This window comes from Geotrypetes seraphini, chromosome 2, assembly GCF_902459505.1.
Source record: "Geotrypetes seraphini chromosome 2, aGeoSer1.1, whole genome shotgun sequence".
In the NCBI taxonomy this organism is placed as follows: domain Eukaryota; kingdom Metazoa; phylum Chordata; class Amphibia; order Gymnophiona; family Dermophiidae; genus Geotrypetes; species Geotrypetes seraphini.
In genome coordinates this window covers 291,231,914-291,254,509 of record NC_047085.1, presented here as the reverse complement: position 1 = coordinate 291,254,509, position 22,596 = coordinate 291,231,914, and the positions used below count along the sequence as shown (strand labels likewise).

The 22,596-nt window shown below is 42.2% G+C and overlaps 1 protein-coding gene across 3 annotated transcripts in view; it reads right to left on the bottom strand.

Annotated features, from left to right (window-relative positions):
- Positions 1 to 18,155, bottom strand: part of ROPN1L (rhophilin associated tail protein 1 like) — a 208,719-nt gene extending 190,564 nt beyond the window's left edge. For 2 of the 3 annotated variants that reach the window (XM_033934262.1, XM_033934261.1), the window contains exon 1: positions 17,836 to 17,953. In XM_033934262.1, coding sequence (XP_033790153.1) covers positions 17,836 to 17,837 — 2 coding nt within the window. In that variant the 5' untranslated portion in view covers positions 17,838 to 17,953. Of the gene's footprint in view, positions 1 to 17,835; positions 17,954 to 18,088 lie in introns of those variants that run through there. The other variant, XM_033934263.1, reaches the window with a different exon arrangement.
- Positions 18,156 to 22,596: the final 4,441 nt, after the last annotated feature.

Here is a 22,596-nt window from a genome sequence, read left to right as displayed (position 1 = left end):
GCGACGCCGCAGCGGTGTCTAGCGGTGTCGATGAAGTGGGTGCCCTGGGCAAGTCACTTAATCCTCCATAGCCCCAGGTACGTTAGATAAATTGTGAGCCCATCGGGACAGATAGGGAAAATGCTTGAGTACCTGATTGTAAAACCGCTTAGATAACCTTGATAGGCGGTATATAAAATCCTAATAAACTTGAAACTTGAAGTAGTTGACGCCGGTGTGGACGCCAAGGGCTCAGTCATCGTGGTACTGAATAGAAGTTTCTGTTGGATTTGGCGATTTTTTAAGGTACGTTTTTAAAGTGTAGCACAAAGGGTGTAGGTGGAAGCCCTGTGATCTGGACCCAGACATTGAAGACACCAATTGTGTGGGTCGGTCAGAGAGATGGGGCGCGCACACCGCTGGCACTTTTTAAAGCCTGGCTGAGGGGGCATGAATGTAAAAATGGCCTCCGCTAAATCGAAGGCTGAGGCTTCCATGGTGGCAACAGGCCCCACCGGGGCGAACCGGAAAAAAGAAAGAAAACTATTAGAAATGGGGTTTTTTTATTTTTTAAAATACAGAAGAAATAAGAGAAAAAAGGAAGAGAACTTCCTAGAAAAAAACCACGCGAGCAGGAAGGCAAGTACAAAAATCTTAAACGGATGTTGAAAAACACGTCTTCTTAGCTCCGCGGAAACTAAGAAAATGGGGACCGCGCGCCTCCGTCGGGCGGGAAGGCACTCGCGCATGCGCGGTGCGGCCTAACTAGAACTTTTTAAGTTCTTAGAGTGCAATCACTCTAAAATTGTCCGTACCGGGGCTCCATCGATGCCGTCTCCCATCAGTTAATAATATGTTGCCTGCTTGTCCTGGGATAAAGGATGGTTAGAGGAGTTCAAAGCGAGAGGAATGAAGGGAGGGAGGATGCCGTGTAGGATCTTGAAAGTGAGGCAGGCACATTTTAAGTGGACTCTGGAGATTATCGGAAGCCAGTGGAGCTTGGACAAAAGCGGTGAGACGTGGTCGAATTTGCTTTTTGTGAAGATAAGCTTAGCAGCGGTATTCTGAATCCGCTGGAGTCTTTGAAGGTTTTTCTTTGTTAGGCTTAGGTAGATAGAGTTGCAGTAATTCAGTCTGGAAAGGATAGTGGATTGGACAAGGACGGCAAAGTGTTTTTGATGGAAACAGGATCTCACTTTCCTCAGCATGTGAAGGCTGAAGAAACATTTTTTTACTAGGGAGTTGAGGTGATCGTTGAAGGAAGGTGTAGAGTCAATGATGACTCCCAGAACTTTATTTGAATATTCAAGATGCAAAGTGGGGCCAGAGGACAGTGGGATGGAGGTGGGCAGTTGGTCCAGTTTTGGGCCGAGCCAGAGAAGTTTTGTTTTAGATTCGTTAAGTTTCATCTGCACAGTGTGGGTCCAGGATTGAAGGTTCGATATGCATGAAGTTATGTTCGCCGAGAGGTTGGTGAGGTTCCAGTCGGTCTCGAGGAGGACATCTGCGTAAGTGTAGAGTGTTTCAAGAGGGGAGAGATGGAGGAGTTTAAGGGAAGACATATAAATGTTGAAAAGGATAGGAGAGAGAGGTGAGCCTTGCGGGACTCCACAGATCGGGTTCCAGGGGGAGGAGGAAGTGCCCTTCATGTTGACTATGTAGGAGCGGAAGCATAAGAACTTCGAGAACCAGTCAAGAACTGTGGAGTTGATGCCTATCTCGGTGAGTTGGTAAATTAGAATATCATGATGGACGACATGAAAAGCTGCAGAGAGGTCGAATTGAAGAAGGACGGCGAACTTGTTGCGAGAATGGAGATATTGAACTTTTGAGATTAAGGAGGTCAGAAGGGATTTGGTGCTGAAATTGGGACGGAAGCCGTATTGGTAGGGTTGAAGAATGGTGAATTTCTCAAGGTAGGAAGAAAGTTGAGTGGATATGATGGACTCTAGCATCTTAGTAAGAAGGGGAATGTTAGCTATTGGACGGTAGCTGGATGGTGTAGAGGGGTCTAGCTCAGGTTTTTTCAGTAGTGGGGTTAAGGAAATATGGCCCATTTCTGGGGAGAAGAGACCCGAATGGAGGGCAGAGTTTATGAGAATGGTAAGAGATGAGATGGCCTGAGGGGGAGTGTTCTCGTAAAGGTAGGAGGGGAAAGGATCCAAGGTACAGTTGCAGGATTTCAGTTTGAGGCAGAGATTATAGACCAGGGATTCGGAAACAGCCAGGATCTGTCTGCTGGGATAGGATAGGATAGGAGAGGGTTGGGGTCGATTGGAATCAGGGATTGGAATCAGGGAGATTGCAAGTGGGAAGGAGCGCCTCAAGGTGGAGACCTTATCGTTGAAGAACTTTGCTAGAGAGTCAGCTGAGGGAGGGGAGGGAAGGATGGAGTCATTTTTGGAGGTTAAGGAACGCCAGATGTTAAACAATGTGCTACTTTGATTGTTGGATTTGGAGATTTTGTCTCCGTAGAAGTTTCTCCTTGCTTTTTTAGAACGGTATTGTAGACTTTGATGTTGACCCTCCAGGAGAGTCTGTCTGTAGGGGATTTAGATTTTTTCCATTTTCGTTCCAGAGCACAGCATTTCTGTTTCAGTTCTCTGTGGTATGGGAGGTACCAAGGGGCCTTACGGAAGTAGGAAATGGTTTTAGTGGAGAGAAGGGCGAGGGAATGGAAGGTGGACTTGGAGAGGGTGACCCAGTTTTGCCAGTTAGATTCTGGTTCTGCAGGTTTAGAGATGGGGGAAAATTTGTCGAGAAAATTGATCCAGAACAGATTGCTCGAGATTTTTTTACGGAAGGTAATAGAATTTGAGGTGCGGGTGGGGATCCGAGATGTGATATGAAGATGGGGAGGCAGAAGGCCCCTAGGTAGTGGTCGGACCAGGGTACGGTTTCCCAGCAAATGTCGTCGGTTGAGGTTTTGTGAGTAGTAAGATCTAGAAAGCTGATGAGGTCTAGTGTGTGGCCTTTTTCGTAGGTTGGGGAGAGTGTGGTGGGGGGAAAGCCTAAAGTGGAGAGGAATATATTAAATTCGGATGCATCCTTGCTGGTGACATCGTCAAGGTGGAGATTGTTGTCTCCGATGATCAGTAATCTTTGAAATTTGAGGAAGGCGTTTGTTATGGTTTTAAAGACGAGTTCGGAGGAATTGTTCCAAGGGGCAGGTGGGCAGTATAGAAGTAGGATACCCAGAGGATGAGGCTGCGGACCCAGTGATGGGTGGAGTTGCTCTTTTCATAAATATAGTGAGCTTCATCTGAATTCTTTGCTTTTTCTCTCTTCATAAATTTCGCAATAAGGACGAAATGTGTCATCAGTTCAATCCTCGCACATCGTTCAATGTTTGGGTCTATGTCTTCAAAATAAGCGAGGAGTTTATTCAGTAAGTGGTATAATATATAATATATTCAGTAAGTGGTATAATATATAATATATTTATAAGTGGTATAATGTTCGGGGGGAAAATAACACTTTCACATTGGGATAGAGATCAGCTAAGTGATGTGGATGTACAGGCGCATTATCAAGCAACAGTAAAATTTTGAAGGGGATTCCTTTCTCCAAACAGTACTCATGCATTTGAGGAATAAAACAATTACTGTACCAATCCTTAAATAAAGGCTGGTTCATCCAGGCATTACAGTTGGATCTATAATAAACTGGCAAAGTGTGCTTGTTCACATTCTTAAATGCACGTGGCTTTTCAGAATGGTAAATTAATAAGGGCTTCAGCTTGAACCCATTGATATTCCCTTCAAGCAGTAGAGTGAGTCTATCCTTGTATGCTTTAAATCCTGGCATGCTTTTGGCTTCTTTGTGGATGTAAGTGCGTCCTGGCATCTGCTTCCAATATAACCCTGTTTCATCCACATTAAAAATTTGTTCTACCATATAACCCTCCACCTTGATTATTTCTTCTAAACTATCAACAAATTTTAGCTCCTTCCTCATCCGCACTCGCTGCTTCTCCAGTCACCCAAACATTATGCAACTGGAATCTATTTTTAAACCTCTTAAACCAACCAGTACTTGCCACAAATTCTTGACTGTAGTCTTCTCCAGTGTGTTCCTTTAAAGTCCCAAACAGACTTCTAGTCTTTGACTGTATTGTAAAGAGGCTTAACCCTTTCAGGACCAAGGGACATATTTGTCCCATAACTTTAAAATCCTATAAATTTTGATTGGGATAGTCTACAGTTCTAAATTTGATATGTACGGATTCCATATGATACTGCCTTTATGTAAACAAACTGGTTCCGACATTCATTCATTAGCGTCGTTGCCAGATTGACGAGAAGATTCACTTGCCACACTGTCCATAAGCCAGAAGTTGGATTTTTTAAATAAAAATAGTGATATTTCACAAAAAAAATCAATTTTTTGGCATCTGCAAGCCCTTTTTACCATAAAAATGTCGTCAAAACCACAAAAATTGGCCTACGATCCTTATGGTCCTGAAAGGGTTAAGGGGGTCCGCTTTTGAATCTGATCTTCCAAGGGAATAGCCATGGGAGCTTCTATGGCACCAGACATTGCTAATCTATATGTGGCCGAGTTTGAAAAGAAATTTCAGATCACACATGAATTTCAGGAGGAAGTACAATTATACAAATGTTATATTGATGATATATTCATCTTATGGAAAGGTAGTATTTGCAAGTTACATTCTTTTCTAGAATGGCTTAACACATATTACAGTAACCTAAAATTCAAAATGGAATTTCATGATCACCACATTGTATTTCTGAACATTATGATTTGTAAAGATCGTTACAGCTTTCGTACCACCATCTATAAGAAGCCCATGGATAAAAATAATTATTTACATTATATGAGCTTCCATCAAAGACCACTTAAGAGGAATCTTCCTTACAGCCAATTTCTAAGACTTAAAAGACAATGTACTACATCAGAAGAATTTGAAAAACAAGCTCACGTAATGGCCCAAAGGTTTGTTCAAAGGAGATATCCACTAGAAGATATACACAATGGCTACCACTGATCCAAATCACAACACTGAGAAAATTTACTTCAAACTGGGACCAAGGATCACAAACCACCAGATTTCATTTGTGTCCTGAGACACTCACACCTGTCCAATGAGGTTAAACGTATCGTTATGGCCAACTGGAAGATTTTGGAATTACATCAATGTTTTAGAGGGGTTAAACCCACAATTGTGCTCACCAGGAATTCGAACCTTAGAGATAAATTGGTACCTTCTGCTCTTCCGCCAGTTACCACAGTCCAAGTTGATCACACAGGTCATCAACCTTGTTCCTCATGTTCAGTGTGCCGACATTCCATCAGTATTTCTACCTTCACACATCCAGGAACTGGCAAAAAGTACTATCTAAACTTCAGCAGTGATTGTAACACCGAACAAGTGATCTACATCATTATGTGTTCCTGCCAATTTCTTTATATCATGAAAATAAACAAAAAACACGCTAGTGTAATTGCTGTAACTTCTTAAAAGTCCTCTTGAAACTCCATATTCCTTATACTTTAATCAGTGGATAGATTGTGCTCAGAGACATGGAGGAAAAAGGGGACAGAAAGTCTCCAAAAACCTCACCACCCAATCATTGCAAAACTTCCAACTTAACACATTTTTATATGTGCATGACTTGAAAGATTGTGTTATTAAAAAGAACTTATCTTTTATGTATAGTTCTTTGGCCTCGACGTGCCACGTTTCAAAATTTCTTCAGGAAGCCAAATGGTAATAGTGAAAGACTCTTAAGTCTTCCAAAATGGGTGTCAGTCTCTGGTTTAGCTTGCAATTCAGCTTTCAGTGAACTTCCGGTATCTGCTGGCATCTTTCCGATATCTTTCAAGTCATGCACATATAAAAATGTGTTAAGGTGGAAGTTTTGCAATGATTGGGTGGCGAGAGGTTTCTGGGGACTTTCTGTCCCCTTTTTCCTCCATGTCTCTGAGCACAATCTGTCCACTGATTAAAGTATAAGGAATATGGCGTTTCAAGAGGACTTTTAAGAAGTTACGGCAATTACACACGCGTGTTTTTTGTTTATTTTCTTTAATTTTTTTCACATTGTTTGATTTTTGAAGTTATTTTCCTCCTGTGTAGTTTTAACTTCTTTATATCGGCAAAACCAAAAGAAAAATCAAGACCAGAATAATTGAACATAGAAGTTGTATATTCAGGGAAGTTATGACAGCATCCTTGGTTACACACTGGATAGTACTTGGTCATACCATCAACGACCTTCATTTCTTTGTCTTTAAGACCTTTAAGTTAAAATGGAGAGGGGGAAATATTGACAATATTCTTATGCAAGCTGGATAAAGAGCTATATTTGAACTTAACACCATTATCCCTGCTGGAATGAATCTTGAGACTGACTACCGTCCTTTTATATAGCTCTCTTTGATTTAATTTCCAGTATTTATTTCATATTTAGCATTCTTATATCATATGGTTAAATTTATGTACATATATATTTGTTCTTTCCAGTGTTTATAATATCAAGCGTTTTACTTCATATAACCTTATATACGGGTCACATGTCATAGGGTATGTTAGTATTGACATTTATGATTTGCTATTTTGACTCTGTATTCATGATTTATAAAATAAGAAATATTGCAACTAACAAATGCTGTTGATGTAATGCTTCTTAGCTCTAAGACATTTGTTGTTGTTCCATATTAGTTATTAGTCACTTCTATCCAAATTCTTTTCAACTTTTGTATTAGGTATATCCTTTCCATGACTTCTGTTCTCCAGCAATATCTAGACACACAGCTCTGTTCCCATTGCATCTGAGATATGTTACCTGGTTCCCATGATATCACACCTTATGTCTGGTTTTTTGACATGCTTCCATTTCATTTTGTTTTAATTTCTATTGATTAGCCTTTTTATTTTCCTTTCAGCTGTTTGCTCTTTGACTTAGTTTTATCACTCGGGGTATGATTTTCATTACCCCTTTACCCATTGGATGACAGCACTGTCAGTCTCTCTTCTGTTTTTTGGACATGTCCCTCGGCCAATCACGACTGTCCACATCTCTGCCCGCCAGACAATTCCGCTCGCCCTGGATATACACCGCCCGAAGGAAGATGTTGTGGCACAGCACCCACTGCCAAAGACGAAGGGCTTCCCTGCAAAGCGATAGGGAACCCGTACCCCCTTGCTTGTTCACATAATACATCGCTACCTGGTTGTCTGTATGCACCAGGACAACGGAATCCTGCAGCAAATGACGAAAAGCCACCACGGCGTTGAAAATGGCCCGGAGCTCTAGCAGGTTGATGTGGCAGCGACGGTTCGCACTCGACCAAAGACCCTGAGTCCGAAGGCCTTCAAGGTGTGCGCCCCAAGCATATGCTGAGGTCCGTCGTCAGAACCTTCTGAGGCGGGGGTACGAGAAAGAGCAAACCTCTGGACAGATTGGCAGAGCTGGCCCACCAACGGAGCGAGCGTCTCAAGGAGGGAGTCACCGCAATGTGCTGAGAAGTGGGATCCCGATCTTGCCGCCACTGAGACACCAGAGATCACTGAGGAACCCGAAGATGCAACCGGGCAAATGGCGTGACGTGAACAGTGGAAGCCATGTGTCCCAGGAGAATCATCATCTGCTTGGCCGAGACCGAAGCCCGCTAAGCTACCAGCTGACTCAGCGGCAGAAGTACAGCCTACCAAGGCGGCGGCAGAAATGACCGGAGGCGAACCGTGTTGAGCCCAGCCCCAATAAACTGTAGGGACTGAGAGGGGCACAACTGAGACTTGGGTAAGTTGATCTCAAACCCCAGACGCTGAAGGAGGTAATAGTCTGACAGGTCACTGAAATAACCCCCTCCCTCGACGGGGCTTTGATAAGCCAATCATCGAGGTACGGGAAAACCTGAAGGCCCTGTGACCGCAGGGCCGCCGCAACCACCACGAGGCACTTCGTGGAGACGAAGCAAGCCCAAATGGGAGGATTCGATATGCAAGTGGAGGCTTCCCACCTGGAAGCAGAGAAACCGTCGATAAGCCGGATTTATCGTGATGTGAGTGTAGGCTTCTTTCAGGTCCAGGGAACACAACCAGTCCCCCTCGTCCATCAAGGGATACAAAATGGGAAGTGAAAGCATGTGGAACTTCTCCCGAACCAGGAACTTGTTCAGGTTCTGCAGATCCAGAATGGGACAAAGGTCCCCGGTCATTTTGGGTACCAGGAAGTACAGAGAATAAACCCCGGAGCCCCGCTGGCAAGAGGGACCCTCTTCCACAGCCCGCAGGCGAAGGAGGGCCCACGCTTCCAAATGAAGCAAAGGAAGTTGCGTCCTGTCAGAAAGAGACTCTCCGGGAGGTCTGTCTGGAGGCAAAGCCCGGAAGTTGAGGGAGTACCCCTCCCGAATGATGGAGGACCAAATAGTCGCAGTTATCTCCGCCCAGTGCTGATAAAAGGTGCGGAGATGTCCCCCGATGGGTAGAAGGGGAACCCCCAAGGTTGAAGGGGCGAACCCCCTCCCGCCGGGCTAGTCTAAAGGACGGCTGCTGCTTAGGCGCAGCGGGAGTCTGGAGCTTAGGAGGAGCCCTCTGCTGCTGCAGACATCGGAGCGGAGGGCGAGAAAACGCCAGGGTGGACTTCTGCAGATACCGCCGGGGAGGCAGCCTGTCGGTCTTGGGTTTCGCCTTAGCCTGGACCAGGGAAGCGAAGGAGCATTCGTGTTTGGAGAGGCGTTTCGTGGCAGCCTCGATGGAATCATCGAACAACTCGTTGCCCAAGCACAGGAGATTGGCCAACCTGTCCTGCAGGTTCGGGTCCATATCGACAATGCGGAGCCACGCCAGGTGACGCATTGCTACCGCGAAGGCCAAGACCCTAGACGACAGCTCAAAGGCATCATAGGAGGCCTGAAACATGTACAGCCAAAGCTGTGACAGTGTATTCAGAAGCCGGCGGAACTCCGCATGGCGCACAGAAGGTAAAGCATCCTCGAAGGAGGGCAGGGACTTGATGCACCACTTGAGATAAGAAGTAAAAGTAAAGTTATAATTCAGGACTTGGTTCGCCATCATGGAGTTCTGATAGAGACGCCTCCCGAACTTATCCATCGTCCTGCCCTCCCGGCCTGGTGGGACAGCGGCATAGACCTTGAACGGGTGAGACTTTTTAAGGGTAGACTCCACTACCAGAGACTGGTGAGAGATATTGCGCCTTCTCAAACCCCTTGCAAGGCACCGTCCAGTACCGAGATTCCAATTTGGAGGGAATAGCCGGAATAGCGTAGGGCGTCTCCAGATTGCGAAAATAAGTCTGCTGCAACACCAGATTTAGAGGCACCCACAGGGATTCCCTAGGAGGATAGGGAAGCTCCATCTCCTTCAAATACTCCTTCGTATACCTGGAATCCGACTGGAGGTCCAGTGTAAGGCCTTCCCCATATCCTGAACAAAGTGAGTGAAGGAAGAGGGCCTGCTCTCAGAGTGCTCCCCAGGTGGAGTGGTGGAACGAGACCGCAGGGCAATCGAAAAGGAGGGGGAAGCCTCCCGAGAATACTGCGATGGTACATCCGTATCCACCAGCATGGACACCGAGGAAGCCCCGCTGAAAGAATGAGGAGGTGTCGACGAGAGCTTGCGCCTCGAAGTACCCGGAGGGGAGGTTCGCGAAGCATGGACCGTCGAGGTCCGAGGACGGTGCCCTGGAGAACCTCGGCCCGAAGACAAACCTCGGGAAAATGAGCCCGGGTCCCCCGAGGTAGGCTCCTCCCAGATCGGGGAATCCAACCGGACCGGCGACTTCAACAGACTCGGGTTGGACAGAGTGAGGTCCGAGGTCTTAATGGAGCCAGAAGTGCGAGGACTCAGGGACCTGCCCCTCCTCGTGGGGGGGGGGGGAGTCCCGCGGACGCTTCGCAAGGCACCTCGACCGGTGCCGGCCCGAGGGAGAAACGTGCTTCGATGGAAGAGGCGAGGAGTCAGACAAGGACAGACGCTGAGAACGACATGCCTTGCATCGAGCATCCTCGACGCGACGCTCAGGCTGGTCCACAGCATGCGAGGTCGAGGCCGGAGCAAGCTGAGCCAACGCCGAGGAGAGCTCCGAGGAGATGATAGCCTTCAGTACCTCCTCAAACATCGGCACCGTGACCATATTCGGCCGGACAGGTGCAGCAGTGCGTTCCACCAAGGGCGACCTCGAGGATGAGTATTCCCGTGTGGTGAAAGCACGCTTGGAGGATTTGGAGGGTGGTCTCGTTGAGGCCGGCAGGACTATACTCACCGCCTGGGTGGCCAGAGACTCCGAGGAAGGCTTCTTCGGTAGCTGAGCTGAACCTGAAGGAGGAAGAGGGGTCTTACCCGGAGTCGATGTTTTCAAGGTCGAGGGAGACTTTCCCGGGGCCGAGGTCTTCGAGGCTGACATCGAGACTGAGGCCGAAGCCGAGGTCGAGGCTGAGACCGGGGTCAAAACAGGGGCGGCTTCCATGGTGAAAAGCTCCGCAATCCTGGCCCTACGTCACCGAAGAGCCCGAGGTTGAAGTGTGGCACAGCGAGAGCAGGAATCCGTCGGGTGATCAGCACCCAGGCACAGAATACACCAGCGGTGCGGGTCAGTGATGGAGATAACCCAACCGCACTGGGAGCACTTCTTAAATCCGGTGAGAGGCCGGGACATAAGGTAAGACGACCGCAGCCACTCGAAGCCAAGCGGCCACGGCGAACCGGGAGCCCCCGGTTGCCGAAAGCACAAAAAAACGAAAAACAAGGAAAATAAGTAATGAATAATGCGCACAGCGACTCCCGAGTAAAACAAAGAAGCCGCGGTGCTGGAAAGGCACTTAGAGAACGTAGAGAAGAGAGACAGGGCTTTCTGGCTCCGCGGAAAACTAAGAACTGAAGACCACGAGGAGGAGATGCGCCCTCTAGTGGAGCAGGAAGGCACGCATGCGTGGGCAGCACTAGCAAACTGAGATCTTCAATCAAGTTTGCTTGAAAAGCTGTCCGCGATGGGGCTCCGTGGATGATGTCACCCACATGTAGAAAATATGCTGCCTGCTTATCCTGGGATAAATTATTTATTTTTAACTGTTAATGCATACCCTTATAACTTCTTATGAATACTCATTTTTATCTTTGCCTTCATTTTAGTTTTTTATCCATTTTAAATTGTTGTAGGTGGTAAGTGTTTATTTATGCGATTCCTGCACAGCATGCTGCACTTTATTCATATGAGTTGCATATGCGTTGTTTTACACTATTGATTGTTTTTCATGCGCAGCGGTCTCTTTCTTGACACAGCTTATCATTTCTTTATTCCTTTGTCTCTCCAGTGTTTTATGATAAGTTTTGTATTTCTGCACTAATTTTCACTGTCATTACTTTCATTAATTTAACCCTTTTTTGATTCTTAGATTTCACGTCACTTTCATCATAAAATCAATAATATCTAAATCTGTAAGGCTTTGAGCACTCACACTTCCTTAAGGATTAAACTTTCATGATTATTTATGCACACCATATATATTTTTAGAAATGTATTTATTGTATTTCTATTTCTTAGGTCTGTTATTTATTTTCTTAGGACCCCTGAAGAAGGCGTGTTTTCCGAAACACGGACTGTGTTGGGTCTTTTGGTTTGTAAAAGGTGGTATTGATTACCACATTTAATATTAGGTAAAATAAACATTGCCTGCATCTTGTACATATCAATCTGCAGTTTCTTTTTTGTTTTTTGCTTGCTATTTTTATACTGCAGACACTGTTGGGTTTCTTTTGTTGCTAAACAATTTCTCCATTTCATGGATGGGCCCAGTAAGTTGCTTTGTAATCACTGTTGACCGCAAAGGTGCAGAACCTTTCACAGCTTCACAAATTCTATTTTTGTCCTTTATAATAGTAGATACAGTAGAGTGTGATAACTTTAGATCACATACAATCGCATTCACTTTCCTTCCTCCTTCATACTGTTTTATTATCATCATTTTGGTGTCCAGATCTATGGCCTTTCTTTCCTTTTTGGAAGGCTGAGGAGTGAACATAGACAATTTCCTCTTCGTTGTCATTTTTACTGCATGAAATTTCCAAAAAACTCACGTGGGGCAACACCCTTGCGTATGTTATCACGAGACTTCGGAGAGCGGAAGTCGCGTCGTAAGGTCGAACATTCGTAACTTGGATAGGACGTAAGACGACAACTACCTGTATCTCTATACTGCCTTTTAAAAAAATTATTTGCAAAGCAATTATATTAAAAATATTTTGGATTTTATGCCCCAGACATGCCATCTGGAAGGTGAGATGGCTGGCCTATTTGGTGGGTGGGAGGGAGTAATGCATGACTGAAGTTTCCCTTAAGGCAGTGTTTTTCAGTGCAAGGCCAGCGGTCAGTGGTGGCCCCTCGACTTCTGGGACAGCCCTCATCATTCTGGAGTTTTTTTTCTGCTACTCTCTGCCTCTTTACCAAATCTTATAATAGAAAGGGAGAAGAAGATAGGAAGAAGAGTTGCATGCTTATAGGACATGGCATTTCTCAATAGATAAAGTGAATTAAATCATGTATTATTTAATTAAATAAAGTACAATAAAATATTGAATTAGAATTAGAGTGCTCAGTGTGATATCTCATTCAAAACCAGCAGGTTTGTAGAATAAAGATGTATTGCAACTACATCATTGTACTCACCTGCCTACCAACCCTTCAAAACTTATTGAATCTGGACTGTTCAAGCTGATGGAAATGAAGTCAGGGTTATCTAATGAGAGAATTACCCAATTAATGAGTGGCACTCAGCTCCTAATAGGTGTACATGAAACCAATACAGATGATTGGTCTAACACAGTTAAACTACATAAAACTCTCATTAGGGAACAGATGCATTCAGCAACATTATTGGAATATTGTCACACTCAAAGGATCCCAAGAGGGATGCGATTATACAAGGAACCCAGATTCCTCAATAATCCACATTATGTGGAAAAATAGAATGCCTTATTGACACAATGTGGTTTGGATTTAATGTTGTTAACGATTGATAATCTTGATATCATCATTAAAGATCTGGAATTGGATTAACTTGAAAAATTAGAAAACATCAAAAAGTGGAAAATCCTGAAGATTTTGAGATTCATTACCAGGAACATTTTAAATCTATGGAAATATATCAAATGGACATTCGCAAACAGAAAATAGCTAAGTTTAAAAGAGATGAACTTGACTATACAAAAGGTTATATATATCCATGGATGGATAAAAATAGAAAATCAAGACGTAATCGTCCCAATAGAAAACATATTACATTTATTAATTCTTCCAGTGAATCATCTAATGATGGGATGAAACCAACTGTCTCAAGATCAGAATCTATCAATAATGTTTCCACACCACTTATTCCTGATTCTTTTTTACGTCTAACAACTACAGCAGAAAGACAGATAGATCCCAGCACTCAGAACAAACTCAAACCACGCAAGCCGAGCAAGAATCGTTAACATTGGTATTCAACATTTCTTCCAGAATGTTAACATCTTCAGAAAAATCATTACTACAATTAGGTCTATCATTTGTTCCGTTCTCCTATTATGATTCTTATGACACTCATGCCTGGTTGCACAGATTCTTCAGATCATTAAAATTAAGATTATTCTTTGGCCATACTACAACACAATCTCAAGAGGAACCGTCTTTCACTGACTCTCATCATGTTCCTTCCTCTTGGGTCCCTCCTGGCCCCACAGATAATATGATTGGAGCCTTTGAAAAATTAGTGTTGAGAGATGTTGAATTAATAGAAACAGTCAATCATAAACAATATCACAACTTGACACGAACACAAGAACAGCCTTGAATACTTTGACACAAAATAGTTCCATAAAAATTTTACGAGCTGATAAAGGAGGAGGGGTTGTAATCATGGATACGGAGGCTTACCATGCTGAAGCCAGATGTCAACTCTCTGATACAACAGTGTACCAACTATTGGAAAATGATCCCACTTGTGATCTTCAACGGATCATATATACCAAACTTTGTCAAGCTAATACTGATGGTATCATATCTTCTAAAGAATTTAAATATTTGTATTGCAAATACCCTTCAGTTCCGAAGATCAAATTTCTCCCCAAAATACACAAATCTCGTAATAACCCGCCAGGCAGGCTCATAGTTTCTTGTTGTGGATCTTTATTAGAACCTTTATCTCAATACATTGATTTTTATTTACAGCCATTTGTATTGACTATTCGTTCCTACATCAGAGATTCCATGGATCTTTTGGTTCAGATCCAAGATTTAGATATTTCATCTTCTAATGAAGAAGATCTGATGTTGGTTACACTAGATATAACCTCATTATACACCAGCATACCCCAACAAGCAGCTATGAAAATCATTGAAAGCTATTTGATTAAATCATCTCAAGTGGGCAATAAATTAAATCTTTTGATGTTTATGGCTCGATTAGTGATTAATAACAACTATTTTCTTTATGAAAATCATTATTATTTACAACGAAAGGGTGTTGCCATGGGAGCGACAGTAGCTCCTGCCGTGGCATGTCTATTTATGGCCCAATTTGAAGATAAACATGTATACAGTTCTGTATTTTTCACTAAGATTTTATTTTGGAAAAGATTCATTGACTATATTATTTTTATTTGGAAAGGTTCTGTAGTGGAATTGAATCAGTTTGTAAATCAACTTAATGAGAGAGACCACAACATCCAGTTCAGTGCTAACATGGATAGATAGATCCAGTATTAGTTTCTTAGATATTCAGATTTCTTTAACATCAGGTCATTTCCATTCAACTATTTACAGGAAGAGCACTGATAGGAACTCTATATTCCTCTATAAAAGTTTCCATCCAAAACAACTTAAAGATAGTATCCCGAATAGTCAATTTCTTAGATTGAAACGTTTATGTTCTTCTCCTGCTGAATATCAATCTCAAGCAGAGGTTATGGGTCAACGGTTCCACGACAGGGGTTATCCTGATCACTGTATCAAAATTGCCCATAAGAGAGCCAAAAATGCCAATCGTGACTGGTTATTGTTGCCTAAAAACAAATTCGATCAAACTAATTCAAGAATGACTTGTGTTTTACCTTTTTCCAATAAAACCTCTTATATTCAAAAGATCATACACAAACATTGGAATATATTGAGTTTTCATTCAGTGTTTTCTGAGGTTCCTATGTTTGCACATAAAAGGAATAAAAATTTAGGTGAACATTTCAACAATAATCTGATTGATCAAGACACTATGACTCCAAGGGGGCACACATGTTGTGGTAGATGCAAATATTGTTGTCATTCTTTGACCATTGATCAAATTGAGATACCTAATATGAACAAACGATATCATTTATGAGGTCATTCTGATTGTAATACTTCTCAAGTAACATATGGGATTTTTTGTCCTTGTAATAAGATATACATTGGTCAAACTAAGAGGGCTATCAAATTAAGAATAGCGGAACATCTGAGTAGTATTCGCACTAACAAATCAGAAGCCCCTTTAACTGATCATTGGTATTCAGCTGGCCATTCTTTAAATGATCTCAAGTTCTGTGTGATCAGGCAATTCAAATTCAACAGACAGGGTGATATCTCTCATACTCTTTTATATCATGAACAACGTTTAATCTACACTTGGAAAACAGTAATCCCTTATGGTCTTAACAAAGAAATAGAATGGACCATTAGATAATTGTTAATCATCTGTTTCCCGTTATAAGCAATAATATGTCATTATGACGTTATACATCACGTGATTATTTGACGTTCTTATATACGTCTATACGTCATACATTGATTCAGCTCTCTATGTTGAGATTCTCTAGCGGCGTGTTCCCTCCATTAGGAGATCCGAAGGTAATTTATATTTTGTGTTTATATGACATTTTTTGAATAGGTTAGTCTTTTGTTAACTGCATTATTTTATGTGTTTATTTGTTTTATTTTTAGTTTTCATTTTTTCCTCCTGATGACGCAATTCTTGGTGAAACACGATCGGTGTTGAGGAAATGTTGGACATTTTATCCTTTCACGCTGAGGAGTTTTTAGTCATATGGTGATTTTTGATAAGGTTTAGCAGCTTTTTCGTTTTGGGGACTCACTTTTTTATTGTTACTGCTTCAAAACCAGCTACAACAATATGGAGTAGTTCATTGCACGATTGCCAGCACCTGCAAACAGTTAAAAAGTATGCATACTTCTATTTTCATCTTGAGAAGACGTGCTCAAGGATAGTGGACTTTATACCTTTCATCTGATAATCATCATCATCTGGATCTAGCTAAGTACTTTTTTACACTGTTATACTTATATAAGTCAGCTTGAACAGTCCAGATTCAATAAGCTTTGAAGGGTTGGTAGGCAGGTGAGTGCAATGATGTAGTTGCAATACATCTTTATTCTACAAACCTGCTGGTTTTGAATGAGATATCACACTTAGCACTCTAATTCTAATTCAATATTTTATTGTACTTTATTTAATTAAATAATACATGATTTAACTCACTTTATTTGATACATTATAAGGTTGGTGAATTGATTATTATAACTTATTTCTCCAATTTATTTATACTTTGAATTTCTCAATAGATAAACAGAAAGAATTGGAAATGCCCACATCCTTAAGAATTCACACAATAAAAGTTTGAAGGTGGGCTGGTGAGATTGATGTAATTAACATACATTCATCCAGTGGTGTAGTAGGGGGGCAGGGGGGGCTGCATTGCCCTGGGTGCTGTCTTGGTGGGTGGGTGCACCTCTCCTCATCTCTGCCTCCTCACTCCTTTGTCACCACTCCCCTGCCACATGTATATTCCCCATGCCTCTAGCTCTTCAAAAGCGTGAGCAACAGCTCCAACCTACTGTTCGCACTGGCATCAGCTCTCCCTCTGAAATCACTTCCTGGTTGTGGGACCAGGAAGTGACATCAGAGGGAAAGCTGAGGTTGATGCTGCTTGTGCTGGTGAAATGAAAAGAGATACAGAGAAGGAAAGGAGTGTGCGTGGGGTAGGGGGGAGAGGGAGTAGGAGAGGTCAGGGGATGCTATCGCCCCAGGCACCTCCCTCCTTCACTAAGCCACTACACTCATCAGCAAGGGAAGATATTTGGTGGCTTTTCTTTAGCTCATTTGAATACAAAGTGGCCCTGACTTAAAAATTAGTAAAGAACACTGCCTTACTTAAGGTGTTATGTACTTGCACCAGCTCTGTTTAACAGACGCCTTGCTTACCTATTTCCTTCCCTTCACCTCCCCCTCTCCACACCCCCAAAGGAAGGGAATAAAAAAATTAAAAGATTTTCCAGACCAGAAGTGGTTTCCTTGGGTGCCTCATTTCTGCTCTCCTATCCTTGTATGATAAAATATGTTCTTTTCCCCAGAACAACTAAGGGCATTTATTGATATGAAGAAATTGGTTACTGGGATTGCTTAGTGTTGTTGAACAGTTTAATTTGAAATATGGGTTAACTGTTAACAGCTCAAAAAACAAAACACTACGGACTAATATAGCCAATAGTGTCCAAAACAAATAGTGTCCCTTGAAGGGACAAAGACTGTTAGCCAATTCTTTATTTAGATTTGGATAACTGTTAAGCCATGCCTTAATACTTGTTTCTAAGATAGAATAACCTCCTCTTTATTTTCACCTGGATTTCTTGATTTTGATTGATTGTGGTCTAAGAAAGACTTATGGATTTACTTTTTTTCCCTGAATTTCTTATTTGTATAATTCATTCTGTATTTTCTAAACAAGTTTATTCCTGGATATAATTTTTAAATCCTAATAAAAATAAAGTTAAAAAAAAGATTTTCCAAACCTTTTTGCACAGAAAATGAGGAAATAAATATTCCAAGCCAGTCCTGATTTGAACTTACATTCCCAAAGCTGTGTGATATTAGTCCCTGATTTTACCCATTGAAACCGTTGCTGTTGGTCCCATAATGCAGAGAACAGCGTTATCAGATTCCCAGGACTGGCCTCAAACGTCCCTTCTGCACTTGGATAAGCTGACAAACCGGCTTTATGTCCAGGGAGGACAGCTCTCACACATATCACCCTCAAGAAATGCAACGAAAAATTAAGTCCCAGCAGCAGCCACTGTGGGATTACTTTAATCCATTCGCTTACCGGCTCAAGCAGCAGCAGAGCTCAGCCTCCAGCAGTCGTGGAAACCTGGGGTTTTAAATCGGTTTCCGCTCTCTAGGGGGCAGCGCGCGCCTCCAGGGCTTCACGTGTGCAAATTCAGATATCTCTAGGCAACAGTTGCCAGGGGCGAACCGCGTCCTGGCAACCCGCTGGCGCCCTGCTCACTTTTCCACCCAGACAAGTAGTCAGACGAGCCGGGACTTGTCAACGTCACTAAGGAAAGAGTGGTTTGGTTTTATCACACAGATGCAGAGAGAGGTTTTATTTATTTTTTACTATTCTTTTGACATAAATATTAGGGTCTATAATACAGCCAACAAGTGTTATATATACCATTGGGAGGTAAGGGTGGCACACAAAAGTTAGATATAGTTTAGGGAACGGGAATGGGTACAAATAGACCAGTCTTTGTCCTTGTTCAAGTCTCTTGTCCAAACCACAGGGCCAGAAGGCAGTTTTTGAATGGGCATGCATTTCCCTTCCCTCCCCCATTAACTTTTTTAAAATTAAATACTACAGGTGGCATAGATCCACAGCCTGCTGACTCAAGTTTAGAAAAGCACAGCGGTTAAAGGCAAGCTTTGAGCCACCAATACTGGCACTCCAGGCATGTTCAATTCTCACACCTGAACTGAATATGCATGAGAACTGAGTATGCTCCTGGTGCCTGTGTTGGCAGTTTACAGACCCACCACTGACTGCCATACACAGTTTTCTGACGGGTTTGGTGGATTGCAGTTATCTCAGGACAGGCAGGCAGCATATTTTCACATGTGGGTGATATCATCCATCGAACCATCCAATGTGAACTGTAACTTTAAGGAATGAAAAGACTATTGCACAGGTGCCAGTTCCAGTATCTTCACAGCAGCAAGTGCATTTTGTGCATTTTACTGCACAGCGCTATCTCTTTAGCAGCAATAGCATTCTGTACCACCAACCACACAGGTGCTCTACTTCCAGCAACAGATGCCATATGTACCAATTACCATACAGGCCCTTGCTCTTCAAGATCATCTGAATATAGTTTATTATTTATATTCTGCCTTTTGGACAAGGCAGATTACATAATTAAAACAAAAATAAACGTATCAAAATCAGCAAAAAGTACTAAGTCATATGAAAAGCATCTACCGTCATTCTTAATTTTACAGAACAGATGATGCTTTAACAGTTTCATACAACTACACAGATCGTTTTGTTGCCTGATGTATACCAGAAGCTTATTCCACTCTACAGGTCCCACACATGAAAAAGTACTAGTTCTCATTGCTTCTAAATGTAATTTTTTATGTTTATTAAAATCTTTATATACCACAGATACAGCCAAGAAGGATCAAAGTGATTTACAATATAATTTTTTCAAATATATGAAAAGAACTCCATTTTAAATAGGAAAGAAAAAGAGATTTCTAATTCATGATATCCTGTACCATCCAAATCAACTAATAAAATTAAAAACTATTAACACCAATTTAAAACATTTATTAAAAAATATATAAATGCAGACTGCAGTCCCAAATCCATCTCATCCATTTAAAAAGGCTAATTGAAAAAAGTGTGCCTTTAATGACTAGGAATGGCCAAAATGCATCATGCAGCAGAACACAGTAGTCACGAAGAGGAAGTGATGTCATGTACTAGCATGGTCGCACTGCTTTGGAGCTCTGCACTGAAGGAACGAATAAAGTGCAATAATTTAGGCATTCTAACAAAAATGTGGCTTTTACTGCTGGCTATTAGGTGCTTTGGGCTCCTAGACTTGCTAAAGGGATGTCGCAGTCCACTGTGGTGGCAGTGGACTTTTCTGCTTCTGCTTACTTGTTGGACCGGGCTCGGCCTTAGGAGCCCAGGATTATGGTGCTGCCTCCATGTGCGCAGGAAAAGGAGCACAGCCCTATAATGGAGAATGATAGTTTGGAGAGGCCTGAGACTGGTGTCGAACAAGACAAGTACTACGTACCTACCTTGAAGGAGTTTTACCAGGTGTTGCATGATATTAAATAGAGAATGACAGGGGGACAAATTTTTCCTTATCCCCACGGGAACTCATTTTCCCATCCCCGTGCGTTCTTTTCCTGTAAGGGTATTAAATATCACTGGCAATACCCATTTGCTCTGGTATTCTATCAGGATGGGATATTTTAGCGAGTGTGCATGGTGGAGGAGGCTCAGAACTTTTTGCCTAGCGATGGCCAAAGGATGGCAGACAAGCCTTCTTCCTCCTCTATAATGGCTAAGATCCAAGTGCGGCCTAAATGGCAGCAGGTATCTAAAGGTCGAGGAAGACTTCAGCAGCAAACTTCAGATCGACAATTACTGATGAGGAGTAGTGGCTCGTGGCCAGTAGGGGGTGATGTTTATGGGACGGTAATGGAATGGATATCAGAACATGATAGTGCAGTATTTTTGTGGAGTTTTTCTACAAAAGCGCCTGTTTTTCGTATGATTCTGGGTAATTCTAGTTAGATACAAGCATATGTGTTAGTTAAGGACACGCCCAATAGAAGCGTACGACAAACTGGTGAATAAAAATCTGAATATAAATGAAGCTAAAGCCAGAAAAACACACTACAGATTAATATAAGGGAAAGTATAATTCTTTTTATGTACTTGCTGTTGGGCCAGATCATGAAGGAAACCAGAGGATCCATTTTGGTTCTCTGTCTTTTCTATATCTTCTCAGTCTTTGGAATCCATTTTGTTTTCCAAGTCTTTGTTCTCAGCATCGTGGTGTTAATTAATGCCAGATGTGTTTTAGACTGCTAGGAAGATAACGTGTCCCAAACTAAGATACAGCAGGAATTAAATATAGTTATGAATGAAAATTATGAATGAATTTGGGGGCCCCTGGAGTGAGTGTATGGTTGTGTATTGAACAAAAGAATTGGTAGAAGAACATAATATATATATATTTGCAACCTAAAGAAATTCAAAGGGCACAACATCTGGACATAATTAACAGTCTCTAGCATAGAGAGGGGGAATCAGCTCCTCCTTCCTCCAGGCTAAGGTTTCTGTGTGCAGATCCATAACCTGTCAGCTTAGGGAGAGTTTTTTTTCCTCTAAGGCTGAGAATTTTTCAGCACCCCGGTAATAATTGTAAATTCTCTGAAATAAGTTTTAAGAATGATAAAGGAATATTGGAAATGTTATGAATATAAGCAAACAAATGTAATTTTTACTTTGTCTAACTTTTAAGACCACCCATGTTATTGTATTGGTTGTCAACCTGATGATGTCACAATGAGCCAAAAGTATATAATAGAGGGGCATGAGATCATGAGGTGAGCTTGTTATTAGAAAGCCAGCATTTGGCAACTATAACAATCTCCCATTAGCGCAACTGTTAATGCAAGCAATTATGCTTTATTCTTTTGAATCTCATAATGGAAAAATAGAAACAATAACTCAATAAATCTTAATTATATTTTTAAAACCTTGCGCTGGTGTCATTTTGCATGTTTTATTATTTTTCAAACCTTGAGCTTTCAAGAAGGCGCCGATGTCCCTTGCTCACTGCTTAGATCCTTTCTTTTAAAATTCATTTTATTGTAAACTGTTTGGATACCTGTTTGACAAATGGTATCTCAAAAATAAAGAAACTTGAACTCTGCTGGACAAGGAAAATCCAGACACCTTTGCGTTGGAACTGTATAATTCTGGCTTATAAGCCTATTTTTTTTTGTAGAAGTTTCTCTGTGCCACGTAGATGCTATCTGACTTTTGGACCAATCTAGTTTTTGGTTACTGCAGTGGAGTCACTGTATGGTACTTTGAGCATCTCGGCCCTCTGGATTTCCCGTGTCTATCCTGTTTGGGTGCTTTTTGCTCCAACTTTTGTTAATATTCCCAGGATAAGAACATAAGAATTGCCGCTGCTGGGTCAGACCAGTGGTCCATCGTGCCCAGCAGTCTACTCCCGCAGCGGTCCTTAGGTCAAAGACCAGTGCCCAATTGAGTCTAGCCTTACCTGCGTACATTCTGGTTTAGTAGGAACTTGTCTAACTTTGTCTTGAATCCCTGGTATTTTCCCTTATAACAGCCTCTGTAAGAGCGTTCCAGTTTTCCACCCTCTCTGGGTGAAGAACTTCCTTACGTTTGTACGGAATCTATCTCCTTTTAACTTTAGAGAGTGCCCTCTCATTCTCTCTACCTTGGAGAGGGGTGAACAACCTGTCTTTATCTACTATCCTGGTTCAAAAAACAACCAGATAGGAAACAAACAAATAACCTAACAAAGACGATGACCTGGACAAGAGAAAAAATCAACCCAGTAGATTTCTGGTCTCATTACATCCTCTCTCCTGACTCCGACCCCAACCTCAACTTCCACCTTGACTGGAAAAACTTCAGCAACCAAGTCCTCAATACCATCGCCCCCCTAAAACTTCGCAAGAAAACCCCTCGGCCCCCAAACAAATGGTTTGATGCGGATCTCTCAGCCTTAAAACGCGAAGTAAGAAAACTAGAAAGAATATGGCGTAAAT